At 37.6% G+C, this 15180-nt stretch overlaps 1 protein-coding gene across 3 annotated transcripts; it reads right to left on the reverse strand.

Annotated features, from left to right (window-relative positions):
- Positions 1-1775: 1775 nt before the first annotated feature.
- LOC139141910 (alpha-N-acetylneuraminide alpha-2,8-sialyltransferase-like) lies at positions 1776-14836 on the reverse strand. 3 transcript variants are annotated; one of them, XM_070711671.1, is made up of 9 exons: positions 14495-14836; positions 12404-12714; positions 11842-12331; positions 11016-11160; positions 10362-10474; positions 9697-9786; positions 8526-8767; positions 7728-7975; positions 1776-2871 (listed from the first exon to the last, which is right to left on the reverse strand). In XM_070711671.1, the coding sequence occupies exons 2-8, from the start codon at positions 12690-12692 to the stop codon at positions 7737-7739; spliced, it is 1608 nt and encodes a 535-aa protein (XP_070567772.1). In that variant the 5' UTR covers positions 12693-12714; positions 14495-14836; the 3' UTR covers positions 1776-2871; positions 7728-7736. The 3 variants fall into 3 exon arrangements, with proteins under 3 accessions (XP_070567772.1, XP_070567771.1, XP_070567770.1); XM_070711670.1 differs by having other exon boundaries at positions 11842-12714; positions 14495-14631; XM_070711669.1 differs by lacking the exon at positions 1776-2871 and having other exon boundaries at positions 7073-7975; positions 11842-12714; positions 14495-14631.
- Positions 14837-15180: the final 344 nt, after the last annotated feature.

The raw sequence follows: 15180 nt of genomic DNA on the forward strand, positions 1-15180 counted from the left end.
TTTTCTGAATAGTTCCACGCACTCAGATTCTTATATGAAGGCGCGGAATATTTATTACTTTCTTCTCAATTTGCTTAAAACGTTGACAATAAAACAAAGGCTTAAACTGTTCTTTACATTATGGAATGCAGTAGGGAATGCCGAGCTAATTTACCGGACAGTGTTGAAAATTCACTATCAGTCAACAACAGCAGACCAATACAAAATCGAAGAGCTGGAGGATGAAATGCTAGAAACGTACGTAAAGCTATGCCACAAACAAACACGTGGAGGCTATTTTTAAATTAAAGACAGCAATCGCGTACATTTCGAAAATTGAAATGTCACCGTTACATCATGTCATGATATTCATACATATTAAAAACAAACAATGAACAAGAGACTCACGTGACACTTCACGCATATGTGAAACTCTCATAAACGTACCGACTCGTAGCCTTTATGAAAACAACATCTACAGTGTGTTTTGAGAAAAGTGATACATTCTGCCTACATATGGCACTCTTCAGACACTAATCCTGAAGTCACAATGAAAATATTGATGTCATCTGAAAGCGTATGTGACAGGTTTACATCATAATCTGGAAACGATCCGGTACACCTTTGAGAAACAGATTTTAAGTGACAGCACGGGTACATTAGGAAGCAAAGGGCGTATGCATAAATTTTACGAGTGGACAGGGGAGGGAACATGTCATATTTGAAGCTCCTCTGAGCGCCTGGTATTACCACGAAGTCTATCGAAATTCAGTTCAACGTGTGTCGCTATGACTCTCACTCAAATACCTACCAAATGTACTCTTCTGGAAAAGCCGAAAACTGCGTCTCCTATTTTGTTAAAATACGGCAGAATTTGTCCTTAAATTGTGCAAGTGTCCACTGTCTGGATTCTAAAGCGTTCCTAATAACAAGTTCTCCCGACTAACTTACAAAGGAAGTTTGAAGTTTGTGTAGTTTTTTTTGAGGGTGTTAATTTAGTGGAAGATGACGGTAGACAAGTGTATCAATTTGTCAACAACCTTTGCACTCACGGTAATTATCAAAGTATAAGTACATAGTCAGAGAAGCAACATGTTTATTAGTTCCACTTGTGTTTTGAAAATGAATCAATTCCATCGTGAAAATATGTCGTTTATTGTACTCAGGCAGACCCTTTTCAATGTTTCTGAAAACAGCATTTAGCCTTTGACGAGAAAATTATTGCACTCAACGTAGAATCTTAGTGCTCGTCAATTTTCGCAAATGTTTTGTACTGAAAGGATTAATTTCAAATGTTACTGACATCAGAGTAGGCCGTCCTGCTGTACCTAAGACTTTGCTTGAACTATGCCAGGATTTTTTTTAAAATTATAATGAATATGACCGAAGATATTAAAGGATTTTGTGTTTTTCATATTCAACAAAACTGACACATTCTATCGAGCGCTAGCCGCGAGCTACCGTAGGTTTCGGAGTCTTGTTGGAACTAACCAGCTAAATTTAAAAATACCGCCCACTGGGTATGTTTCGATACTCAGCCACACATCATAGCATTACTAATTTTAAGTCATACGTGGTGGAGCGAGAGACATAACCACATTCTTAAGCAGTTGTATCAAGTCAGTCTTCGCAACTTGAAATTGCTCGCAGCCGCGAATCACATCCGGCAGAAACAGCCTCACTACTGCGCAGATACAAGGGTAACGCGTTCGATTGGTAGGAAAACCTGACCTTTGCTGCCAAAGTTCAAGTGCTTTAACATTTTTTGAAATAGAAGCGATCGACACTTGAGAAATTGTTGCAAATAATTTTTTTATTAATTCACTGACTGAGTATAGCAACATTATAATTTAATCACAAAAATCACAAAAATGACGTGGTTCAGTCTCAACATTTTATGTCAAAAGGTACGTGCAAAATTTGCCTGCCTGCGATATGATATTTTCTTCAGATAAAAAAAAAATCGGAATTACACTTTCGTATACCTACTTCGGCGCACTTGGCGGCAGTGTGAAGATTGGAAAAAGTTGGGTGTTGTAACCGAAATAACTATAATATCTCATATTCCCATTTCGATTCACAGTGACGCTGATGTTAACGTGGCAAAGTGCACACACATTAAAGTGATTTTAAACCGGGTTTATCTCTCAAACAGAACTGTATTTATCAGTGAGCTGTCTTTACAAAACTTACAGTATATAGATGATTTTATTGTGTAAATATATGTATGCATTTCCTGGAATTGTGTTATTTACATTTACCTGTTCAATTGTACCAACATATGAATCAAAGTTTGCTGGTAGGATCAACGGCTCATCCAAACTACCAGTTTGACAGAGATGATAGAATATTTTCTTATCCAGACCAATACACGGAGATACTATTTGTTAGGCAGGGTGTGTAAACAAGAGCATAGTATTGTAAATTATTTAGTGATTAAATTTTCCTTTAAGACCTAAAGAAATCACTGAAGATATTTGCTAAAATGATGTGACATTGCCATTCCTTAACTTGAATGGCAGGCAAAACTTAATTTTGTCCTTGTATTTTTATTTTTGTAACATTCCGTTCTTAACCTTCTGTGGCCGCTGCTCCATATAATAGAATAGTCCACAGTGACCGCCATATTGCTTTGCTGCATGCTGCAAGCTGATCCACGATGTATCTGTTACCATTTCATGCACGGGATCATTGTTTGTAGCAAACAATTTTCACCGTTGGTCCACACAGACTTTAGATTCAAAGAATGGTTGGTTGTTTTTATGTACTGCAAATGCATGTGTACGCCATGTTACCTGACGCCAATCCGATGAATACATGATTGACTTTCAAGACTTATTTCAAACTTAATTTCACCGCATCAGTCATTTGATTAGCCAGGGATTGTTTGAGCTGTTGAAGTTTGAACATCGGGGAAAAACAGCATGTCAATCAGGCTGGAAAGCCATCACTAGATTGCTGTGTTTTATCTGTGAAGGAATGGTTGCCTGTCAATTAACATGTTTTATTATCATGTACGCTCAACTTTTGTAAGTTCGCGAGAATAATTAGTCAAATATTGCTAGAGTAAGTAACCTTTGTACATTCTGACAAAAATAGTGACAAAGTCACCGTCGCTCCCAATACACTGTAAAGTTAAGTGTTCAAGGATAGAACACCAATTAAACGCCTTTTTGTAACACTTTTTGAACGCCTCTAGACGTTCAGAAATTTAACACTACGTGTTCAACCAACGTTCAATTTTGAACATATGTGTGCAGATTTTGAACGCTACGTGTTCATCAGACATTATATTGAACACCATGGTGTTCCTTATCTGAACACACGTTGCACGGGAAATGTGTTCAAAAAATTGAACGCTTTTACGCGTTCAAAGGGCTGTAACACTTTTTGAACGCATGGACGCCGTTCAACGATAAGTGTGTTAAAGGCTAGAACACATGATGCGCGCTCGTTGAACACCTTTAATTTGGGCGTTCACGGGGTGTTCAAGCCTTTAAATAACATTACAGACCATTGATATCCAGTAAAATTATTTTATTCTAAATACACGAAATATTTCTAGAGTAAAATACAATAATTTACTGTAAAATGGGAAAATAAACATTACAACTTTGTAAGTAAAGTTTGTCAGAGGAAAAAAACAATAGTGTTAACACCTTCCTATCAAAAACATAAGCATAAAAATCATCATATTGTGGATGACGTTTATGTTCATACTTGTTTAAAATGTACACAAATCATCTGAAAAAGCTCAAAATTTGACATACTTATTGTGTTGAAAAGACGTATATGTATGAAATGCATACTCCATTTTTGTAAGATGGTTTCTTAAGACATTTCCTCTTGTATAGACAATTGTAAATTTTGAAGAAAAAAAGTTAGTCAAGGCTTCTCTAGTGCACATGGTATATAGTGGGCCACACTAAAGTAAACACAACATGTCAGTGTCACAGTAAGGCACAACATGCAGAAAGTGGGGAAAGTGGGTCCTTGGCAGGGTAAACCTATTTCCTTGTCTAGAAAAGTCCTTCATAAACAAAAAGGTTTGTTTGTTTGTAATATCTTTAAATAAACCCTAAAATAAATGGGTGACATTTTAAAAATATACTTTTCAGAAATTTAAAACATATTCATAAAGACCTTTCAAATTCTGGTGTACCCTGCTATCATTTTTATACAATTTGTTTTACCAAAAATGGTAAAAATCACCCTTAAAATGAAAAAAATGTACATTTCATCATGACTTGAATATATCACATTCTGGTAATCCCGAATGTCTTAAAAATGTCTGAAATGTCTTTAATGTCCTAAAAATACAAAGTTGCAAATTTCTGCATAATTTGAACAATCTGAAAAAGACTATCAGTAGAGATCTATGTCCTGACCAAACAATGACAAAAATTGCCATGAAATATAAAAATTTGAATATTTCATCACAACTAGCACAAATTTGACTAAGGACATTTTTAGAGACATGTTTATCAAATATTGAAGACGGCAGTTAAAGAGAAGAAGATTTTTGCCACAGAATAGCAAAATTAGCCTCAAAAATAAATTTGCATATTCATCATAATTAGGGTAATCCCTTGGGACCTGTAATCCAAATATTAAAGGATTCGTACAGGCTGTTTTGAAGAAAAACCTTTGGATGTAAAAATTTGAGGACAATGCTACACATCCACCTACTTAGCTGACAGCAAAGCTAAAAACCAGTTGCTAGCTACAATAGACGTGTTGAGCTACAATACAAAATAATCTTAAGTTTGGTAGCAGGCTATGATCAACTAAATGTTACAAGGGCATAAGCTTTCAAAGACGTGAAGTCTCCTTCATCAGATGCAAGGGGGATGATGAAAAATTGAAGCAGAAAGTGACAGAAAATTCAGAGTGAAAATTTCAGAAAAATCAGTAATTCAGAGTGAACATTTTCTCTGAATGGTCTGTCGCTTTCAGCTTTAATTTAAATAAGGGAGACTACACGTCTGTGAAAGCTTATTCTCCGACAACATTTAGTTGATCATAGCATGCTACCAAAGCTTGGATTATTTCAGAACAAAAGAAAATTTATCAAAATTCAGTTACTGACCCTTCGAAGTTTAAATCTACATTAGAGATGAACTGAGGTTCTCAAGCTTGTTTCCAGACAGCTACCTGTACACTCATCTTCTTCGTTATCTGTACCACCAGCTTCTATAAAAACTCTTCGATTTTCAGTTTGATCCAGCTTTTTACATCCTGAAAAAATGCAACAATGGTAATATGGCGAGATGAAACTTTAAATGAAAGGGAAGGGGCTGATTAGGTTAAGGAAAAGGGGAGACTTTTATATACAGTGCCTCTCTTCAATACTGTTAGAAAATATTTGATGCTTCATGTCATCAAATGATTAAAATAAAAAAGCCAAACTCTCATATGCTGAAACAATACATTGTATACTCTACGATGTTTAACTGATGTTTTACATGCAATTGTGATTACTAAAAGACATGTGTTAGATGTTAATATGCAAGGCGTATCGATCGCGCTCAGGTCAAGGGTTATCGCTACAGTTGTGTTTTGATTACCCTGACCCGAGTGAGATCGATCGATAGGCTATGGCCAAAAGTACCACTGCGTAGTCACAGCTGGTTGTTGTGTATAGCAGCCACGAAAGAAAAAAAACAGGTTCTCTCACGTAGTTAAGCTATTTCAAGGTACCATACAATTAATATCAAAGGACGATAATATAGATGCTTCAAAAATCTAATACCTTTTACTATTTTGGAGTGGAAACTTACCCTTTCTGGCCTTGCTTCCGCACGATCACGACTTCAGGGTGCGCTTACAAGAAAAATGTCGCAACTTCCGTTTTGATGCATCATGGGATAGGAAAGACACCAAACTTGAACACCAAGTGTTTAGAAGTAGAACGCTTCTTGCACGCCGATGTTAAAAGTAGAACGTTCATGGTGGTTTTCTGATTTTCTTTTCTAATTCTTAAACTTTCAACCCGTAATAAACGTGTATAATTATTTTGTATACTTCCTTTTTTAGAAAAAACATGCTTTCAGCAATTGTATGCCGCAAATATTTTTCACTTGGTGTGAAATTTGTTACACCAAAATCCGTGTACGTTTACCTGACAGTGAAGCAATAGTAAATTTAATATAGCCATTGTAAAGTAAAAAACACAAAAGACTGTTAATTGTTTCACAGTATTGTAAAATTTCTGTGATGCTGAGTTTTTGAACACTTGAAGGAGATCGTTGTTAACACATAGTGTTCAGGTTTAGAACATCATTGTTAATATTATGAACACTGGTGTTAACAATATGAACACTAGGTGTTCAAATTTGAACACCGACATGTACATTTTGAACGCGTAAAGACGCGTCTAGCGTCCGCTATTTTTACAGTGTAGTTGATCAAAACAAGGCAACAAATGTTTGTTCTCGATTCTTGATTGGCCTGTCTTTTTCAAGAGTTCTTGTACAGCACAGAATATATCCAACCAATATTAATGTAAGGAACATTTGAAAGAGTTATCACAATGGTGTGGAGCAACTTTCTTGTGTTCTGTGGTAAAGTCGAGCCTCTGAACAGGGAAACAGTGTTTGTAATTAATGTTTTCTATCGTAAATGACTAACTAAATCTGATGACACATGCAAATGTTGATCATACAAAGACTTCACAGTCAAGAAAGGCAGTTAGCAGTTATCAGTTAACACGATTGGAGCTAATTTTGGATAATTGGATCTTCATATTTTTCAAATTTCTCAAGAGTGTTAGGTGCCCTACAGTTGAATGTTGCAATATTAGAAATTACTCATAAAAATAAGGACATTACTTCACGATCCAATTATCCCAAATTAGTTCCAATCGTGTTAGCAGCTCATTATACGAGAAAGTCTGTTTTGTACTGAGCATAAAGGCATTTTTGATGTACATCTGGCCTTCTGACTTTTCGAATTTTGACTGTTCAAGAGTCAGAGTATGATATATCTAATTTTGTTCAACTTGGCAAAAGGACATAACGCTGTGTCAGATTGACTTAATAATGTGTGTTTGTGTACAATAAAATCTAATACGGGCATCAGTCGCAGGGCTTTGGTATCTGAATTTTTTTCATGCGGGAGACAACACTGTAAAACACTCACAATTTCATCACAATATAAACACCAACATAAAAGACGTTTCTTTGATTGCAGCTAGTTTTTGGTATTTAAATGAAATATAGAAAGGTGGGTAGGATTGCGGGCTTGTTGGCTGGCTTGTGGTGTTTTAGCTCGTTAGTCTTAAATGTTTCTGTTTATAAAAAGTAAAATTGCATTTCTATCTAGATGTTTGGGATATTCAAGCAATAAACAGAGTGTATTGCCTCGTATCCCACGTCTCTGGACACTTAGATTCCCTCGAAAGCATGTACAACGTGGTAGATGTACAACATCAGCTATATCCCAATCCGTATAATAGCTCAAAGCTTTTGTGTCTGCTTCTTTTGTGTCTCTCTAAAATATTTCCAGTCGAAGTTTGCTCAAATGATTGACAACAAAATGAAAGCGAATGGGGTTTCCTTTGTATTTCCTACTATTTTTACGGACAGTGCAAGGTGTTAGACTGGGAATAATTCAAACACTGAAATAAAGGTCAAGTCGGAGGAAAAATCTAGAATCTCTCACTAAAATCGGAGACATACTGGGTGAAATTTTTATACATGAGCTCACGAACATTCAAGTATGGTCATCTGATAAAAGTTAAGCCTAGCATTGAAAATTCAACATTGACCGTAATGAAGTCGGATTATTCCTCTATTATGCAAATTTATCATGGACATCAATTCGGCAGGCATGTTATGGTACCTGCCCTGTAGCCTTGCGATACGATGAACAGCGTCTGGTGTGTCAAAATAGTGATAGTAAACCGGGGTCCCGTATGCATCTACTGTGAATGGCCAGTATCCGTACAGATTGATCTCTTGACAGAGTGAGAGAACAGTAGTGAAGAGAAGTAATCCTGAGAGAGAGAGAGAGAGAGAGAGAGAGAGAGAGAGAGAGAGAGAGAGAGGGGTGTTAATGAGATGACAAACGATTCATATATAGAATCCCTGACGTAAGGTGACTCCAGCCGGTACACTTTTGAAAATATTCGTGTGTGTATGTTTGTGTGTGTGCGTGTGTGCGTGTTTGTGTGTACGTATGTGTGTCTGTGTCATCCGTAGACTCACGGCACAAAAAACAATACAAGGCAGGTAAACCAAACAAAAACGAAATACATACACACACACATACATACATACATACATACATACATACATACATACATACATACATACATACATACATACATACATACATACGTACGTACGTACGTACGTGCGTGCGTGTGTGCGTGCGTACGTACGTACGTACGTACGTACATACATACATACATACATACATACATACATACATACATACATACATACATACATACATACATACATACATACATACATACATACATACATACATATAGACAGATAGACAGACACTACACACACACACACACACACACAAATACATACCGGACGAAGGATGCAAACCACCTACTCCCCGAAGTTTCCAGAATGATTTCACTGATATCATATGGAGTGGATTGGGAAACAAAATTCGTACACTTGTAGAATTCAAAGCATCTTGGGCCCGAAACGCAAGCTGATTGCCAAGTCTATTCGCGAAGGCTGGTATGTAGATTGTTGTGTTTCCGTATTCTGTCAGTACATCTTTTCTGAACTGCTCAGTCGTATTCTCCGTTAGTCCATAATAACTGTCGATACAGGAAATACACTCTAATCATACAGTCGAAATTACACATTCGATAGCCATCCTTTGCTCTGCTTAGATTTTGAGGTTAATGCCATTGTTCGTACATTCTGGTTAAAGTATCGACTCCTGACAAATTAATAAAGCGACAGCCATTAATTCTCTTCAGTGACGTCAATGTAGTAATTTAAAGTGCTTGAAAAGAACAGGTTAAGTCAATAAGTGTGATCGTACAAACATTGAAAGTATGGTGGCCCTGTGCGCGCTCTTCCTCGTAGAATGAGGTTCAGAAATATACTGAGTAACATGTGATTTGCAAAGCGTCATCGAACTATAATTCCTGAAAAGGAAGACCATTTGAATACAAAAATTAGTACGTACCACGGAATCGTGAGGCATGGCAAATAGCTGTAACTTTTGTTGATTCTATTCACTTTTTTGTTTTGTATGGTACCAAAGCATATACTATTCAGCTTGCTAATAAAGCGTCTAAACGTGCAAAATGCGCCGTTTTTGTTTATTTTTGAATTATAGTTCGGACCAGCATTCATTTCTCAACGATCATCAATGCAGTTTACATACAGCAGATACAGGCAAGGTTTGCCACTTCGATGCCTGGTATGCATGTTTTTTTACACACACTACACGTTTTCATATCATTAACAGGAAGGAACCTAATGACTGGGTCGTTTGTACTGGATAAACAACAGAAAACCCAACACGGGCATGTAAGCCTGGAGACAGATTACTATCACCAGTCTGGGGTGCCAATTAATGTCTTTATGACCAGATGGTTATTGGCTCACACACATCCAAATTAAAGTCAGGCACACTATTAGGTAACAGAAACAAGACGTTAGAGTACGTAATGGCAAACTGGTTTTAATGAGGGGAACAGCTTAAGTAATTCCATATTAAACACGATATACTTACTTTTTTTCAAAAACACTTGGATTACACGTCATGAGACTTGTCTTCGATCCAACGTCATCCTCAAAGTTTCGAATTTTTGCAAAGTTGTACCTGGAGACAAACGTCGCCAAAACAGTACTGTTATATTGTCGTCTCGGCAAACGAGATGTAGTAGTTTTCACCACCAATAAATATACTGGTGTGATAATTCATGTGTGCCGTGGAAACCCAAAATTACTGAAATGATATTTAAGTTACATGTGAATTAAATTTTCCGTATCCAGTACATTTGTCTAATACGACACCAATACGCAATTAAAACTTTCTAGAAACATAAAATAAATGTATTCAATACCCATATTGTCATACTACAGTCGACGTCATAGTCTGCACCGAGGTTGACGTATTTGCCAAAGAAATGCAATCTTGCAGATACTATTTCTAATAATGGTAGTCCTATACATGAATTTAGATAACACTTTCATATGTTTTGCATTAATGGACCAAATACATGTTGTAAAAATGGCCAACGGGAGAAAAGTTTTTGTTTATTGTTTTTAGCATGTTTTTATTTACTATCGTGAAAGAAAGGTATAGAAAAAAGGAAAGACAACAACCGCTGACTAATGACCAAGAATAAAGGAGAACCCAGGATAGTGCTTGTAAAAATATACATTTGTTCTTACCTGACGACAAAATCTGATGAATCGATCTCATTTCCACATTTACTTCCCAACAGTATCCCACTACTGCCAACAATACTGCATTTCTTGAACGAATTCCATTTGTACGGGGAGTCCTGAAAAAAAACAGCAGACAGAAACAAAACAAAAAAAAACTTCATCGTTAAGTGACGAAGTTAATTATATACTAATGTGGCACCTTAGTGCGTCAGACCTATAACAACTCATATGTTTATATTCCTAATGGAATGAGTGATTGCAAAATGTCAAAAGGGAGATCGTAGAGTGTCTACGGTCGAATCACATTGGGGAATATCCTGAGTGTTGACATGAAATTTGAGGAAGAAAAACCCAAATCGCATCAAAATTCAATCAAACCATGAAGTCATTGCGCCAAGTCTGAAGAAAGCTAAACCACCAAATAAGGCCGGGGGATCTCGTTTGCAAGACAGTAAACCTATAGGCGCAATTTGAGGTTAATCTGACAAAAACCAGTATGAACACTCTGAGCGCCCGTCATTCAACTAAGGCGAGCGGTTGTGAAGTATGAAAATATTGCTGAAATTGGTCGGTCAACATGTACAGAAATACCAAAGCAACAGTTTCCACTAGTTAAAGTAATGACAATATACACTATTTAAAGCAAGATAAAATTACCTGGGGTAAACGGTTTAGTACATCGGACGTAACAGTCCATTGACGGTCTTCTTCAGCGTTATATGGCAAAGTATCGTTGATTTTGAGATTGCGCTTGGTTACTAAAAACGTCCCTGATGTATTGCATCCATTCTCTGCGAGGAGCCTAATAAAAATAACCAAGCTGTCGCTAAATAAACAATTTTGCTTTTTGAGGGGATATCGGGATTGGATTCAAAGACACCACCAAATTCTGTCAGTACAAAGTCATGATTGTGAACTGACGTCATTGTGTACCGTCATAATATGTACTGATATATGATGAGTACTTCGCACGAGCATGATATTTTACAGGGATCATGTTCTTGCTATTTAAATATCGTGGTGTCCTTTTTGAGTTTGCATTGACAAAATTCTGCGAATTTTCTTAATGCTTGGAATTTGCAACTGTGGGTTTCTTCTGTGTATGGTCCACTTGCTATTATTTCCTCTTGGACCAAGTCATTCAAACTTGATTTTCGCGAGATGCAACTACTGCCTAAATGTCAGCTAATGTTACATTTATGATGTGGTAGAAAAGCAAAGTTGAGTGGTCAAAACAGTGTGTAAAACTTTGGTTCGGGAAGTGGAAAATAAGGCTTGATATAGCCTTATGCTGGTAAAAAAATAATTAATTAATTAATTAAGTAAGTAAGTAAGTAAGTAAGTAAGTAAGTAAGTAAGTAAGTAAGTAAGTTTAAGTAAGTAAGTAAGTAAGTAAGTAAGTAAGTAAGTAAGTAAGTAAGTAAGTAAGTAAGTAAGTAAGTAAGTAAGTAAGTAAGTGTGAATTTACCGAGAGAAAACATACCTGAAACCCTCTGCAGCGGTTGCGTTAAAAGTCCAGTTTTGATGAATACTTTTGAAAATCTTAAGGACATCAAATGTTCCATTTTTGAGCACGGATTCCATGATATTGGGCTTCTTAAGCTTCCTTCGAGGCTTGACTTTTCCTCTTTTGCGTGACTTAGTACCATTGACTTTACCATTGATTGTACCGTTGATTGGATGATTGGATTTTATTCCTTGGCTTGACTTAGTGCCATTGACTGCACCCTTGATTGTACCGTTGATTGGTGGATTGAATTTTGCTCCTTGGCGTGAATTAGTGCCATTGACTTTACCATTGATTGTACCGTTGATTTGATGATTGGATTTTATTTCTTGGCTTGACTTGGCGCCATTGACTGCACCGTTGATTGTACCGTTGATTGGTGGATTGAATTTTGCTCCTTGGCGTGAATTAGTGCCATTGACTTTACCATTGATTGTACCGTTGATTGGAGGATTGAATTTTGCACCTTGGCGTGAATTAGTGCCATTGACTGCAACATTGACTGTGCCATTGATTGGAGAATTGGAGAATTTTGCACCTTGGCGTGACTTAGTGCCATTGTTTTTACCGTTGATTGGAGCATTGAATTTTGCTCCTTGGCGTGATTTAGTGCCATTGACTGCACCCTTGACACCACCCTTGACACCACCCTTGACATCACCCTGTAAACGTGTTACCTTGTTGTGCTGGCTCTGGTGGTGTCTTTTCTTTACAGTGCTGTGTGATTGTTTTACCATGAATGAAGCCAAGGTGAAGTACACGAAGAGCATCGCAATCACAAAACAAGACAACTGTTTTCGTCTTCGATAAATGAACCTACAACTCATTCTTCTGGCAATATTGTAGTACCTTTGAAAGAGTGAAAAAAATAAACGACATGAGATTTAATGTCTGATGTCCTCATTTTCGTATGCTAGAGTGTCGAATATTGTGTCATATCTGCGAGGTATGATGAATACGGTAGCAAAGTATGATGACAATATTGTGTGCCATGATAACTATGATCATTGTGACTCTCATACGGAGGTTAGAGACTAAATTAACTAAGTAATAAAGTAAGTAAGTGTGAATTTACCGAGAAATACATACCCGAACCCCTCTGCAGCGGTAGAGTTAAAAGTCCAATTTTTATGAATACTTTTGAAAACCTAAAGGACATCAGCTGTTCCATTTTTGAGCACGGATTCCATGATATAGGGCTTTTCTAATTTTCTTATTATTTATATATGTTCAGTGATGTACACGTGTGAAGACAGTGATATATCCACATAATTAAATGTTAAAAACGGCTCGATTTTACAAGCTTGTGATTGAATGATTTTGTATTTTGAAATAAAAATTGCTCTGACTCTACTAGTCAAAAACAAAATTTGCTTTGAAGCAATCGCTTGGTAAAAAATGCTGCCAGGGTGGGTAAAAGAACAATTTGTCGCAACACCCATTTCCTCCAGCCCCCCCCCCCCCTCCGAAATCAAATGGGCCACTCCTTATAAACTTGTATTTTAAGTACAATGATTAAGTTGGGTAGATATTTCGAACTGCCAAGTAAAACGACAAGTCAGTTTAGATATGCTGCCTATAGATAGTTACTTAGCTCACATTGGCAGCCCAACTGAAATTTGGGCTGACGCAAAATAATTGTCCTTTTGGGATTAAATTTGGTCCGCGTCCGCACTTACTGGTACCAGAATTAGGGCCGACGTAACATTACCTTCCTTTGTGACCTCTGACCTGTCAAAGTTCCGAATGACCTGCGTTTTTACGCACAAGAAGGGCAAATATGACTACCACTCACCCGTTTAATCATCGGAGAGATCTTCACTATTTATTGGATGAGCATATGGTATATATAAGACCGTGGTGGAGAAATAACCAGTGCGCGGCATTTTTGACATGCCTCTCTAGTCTATTACGTGCACTGTAGAATCGAGTGATATGGTCTCGTTTGCGGAACAAAGGTTGGTGGGAAGTTCTGCGTACTTGGGATGATATTAAAATGTAAAGAGTACTGGATTGAAAACTTTCGATAGGTGTAAACTTTAGTTTCAAACGTCGTTTGTTTTGTGGGAATAGGGTGACTAGTTCAACTTCGATCTATGGCGGAGGCCTGGTCAACTGGGACCAAGGCCGACGCAACGTGTCCACACAGGCGATTTGCGTCGGACCAAATTTTGCGTCGGCCCTGCGTCGGCCCTGAACCCCCCTTCTCACCGGGACCAAACTGTGTCGGCCCAAGGCCGACGCAGCGTGTCCACATTGTTTTTTTACGTCGGCCCCGGCCCAGGTCCAGCCCTACACAGACGCAAAGTGGTCAATCTGAACAGGGTAATTTAATAAAACGTCAATTACAATATGGTTGCCTCTTGATATATTATCATTATTGAATTAGAGACATTTTTCATGTAATATACTCGAGAAAGTTTTTCTGTTTATAAAAGCTGTAGGCGAGAAGGCCGTTGTGATGTGTCATCGTGTGACCTTAGACGCTAGAGGTCATGAGAGGTGGGACACAGTTGTCCATTTTGAATTTACCTTGGCAAATTGGGATTGATACTTGCTATTAATTGTGTGTAATACTGGAGATATTCTAGATTGCGTTGAGAAGAGCAGTAAAAATCAGTGAACTCACCTGTGGTACGAGACGTTGTCATCGAGTCGCACAGGCTACTCAAAATAGTGTCCAATAGAACTGAAAATCAACAGCGAACAATGTAACCGTGACCGTTCGGGTCTCGTATACCAGCACTGAATGCCGTCACGATAAACGGCCACAGAGAATTTTTAGCTGGATAGACTAAACTTGACAGTCAACCTTTTCAGGCAATCTGACATTGACTTCTTTGAATTGTCTTCGTTCGACTAAACAGGAGGTCTGCTTGTCTTAATGGCGGCGTTGGATTGTGCCTTTGGCAATTAATTTTCAAGTTGAGATGATACTGCGTCAAGGCCTGTTCATTTGAATACCTTGTGTGTAGCGTGGCCGTTTTAAAAAGGAGATGAAATCTATAGACCATTGAAACCAGTGAATACATTAAAGACTTGGGTGAAGCCTTGCGTGACGGTTTTCATTCTCTGCTGTTTAAGGCTGCATTCACATACATCTCTGGAGCGGGGAATCCCAAAAGAGTTCACAGATTTTATCAAATCCCCCCCCCCCTAACAAACGCAAATCCCCTTCTGACTTGCTCTAATTTTGAAGCCCCCTCAAAGGCATGGAACAGAAGTTAAAGTTGTGCCGCATATTTTTTGCGCAAGCATTTTTAGGGGTCATGAAATTTCACACATGCCTTTTGAGGAGGTTCACCATTTTTGCGC

This window comes from Ptychodera flava, chromosome 10 (genome assembly GCF_041260155.1).
Source record: "Ptychodera flava strain L36383 chromosome 10, AS_Pfla_20210202, whole genome shotgun sequence".
NCBI lineage: Eukaryota > Metazoa > Hemichordata > Enteropneusta > Ptychoderidae > Ptychodera > Ptychodera flava.

Excerpts from the sequence above, each read along its gene's own strand:
- LOC139141910 (XM_070711670.1), bottom strand. The coding sequence starts at position 12,692 with ATGAGTTGTAGGTTCATTTATCGAAGACGAAAACAGTTGTCTTGTTTT. Across the intron at positions 9,787-10,361 it reads TCATCAGATTTTGTCGTCAG|GTACAACTTTGCAAAAATTC; the intron begins GTAAGAACAAAT and ends GTTTGTCTCCAG. Across the intron at positions 7,976-8,525 it reads TGGTTTGCATCCTTCGTCCG|GATTACTTCTCTTCACTACT; the intron begins GTATGTATTTGT and ends TCTCTCTCTCAG.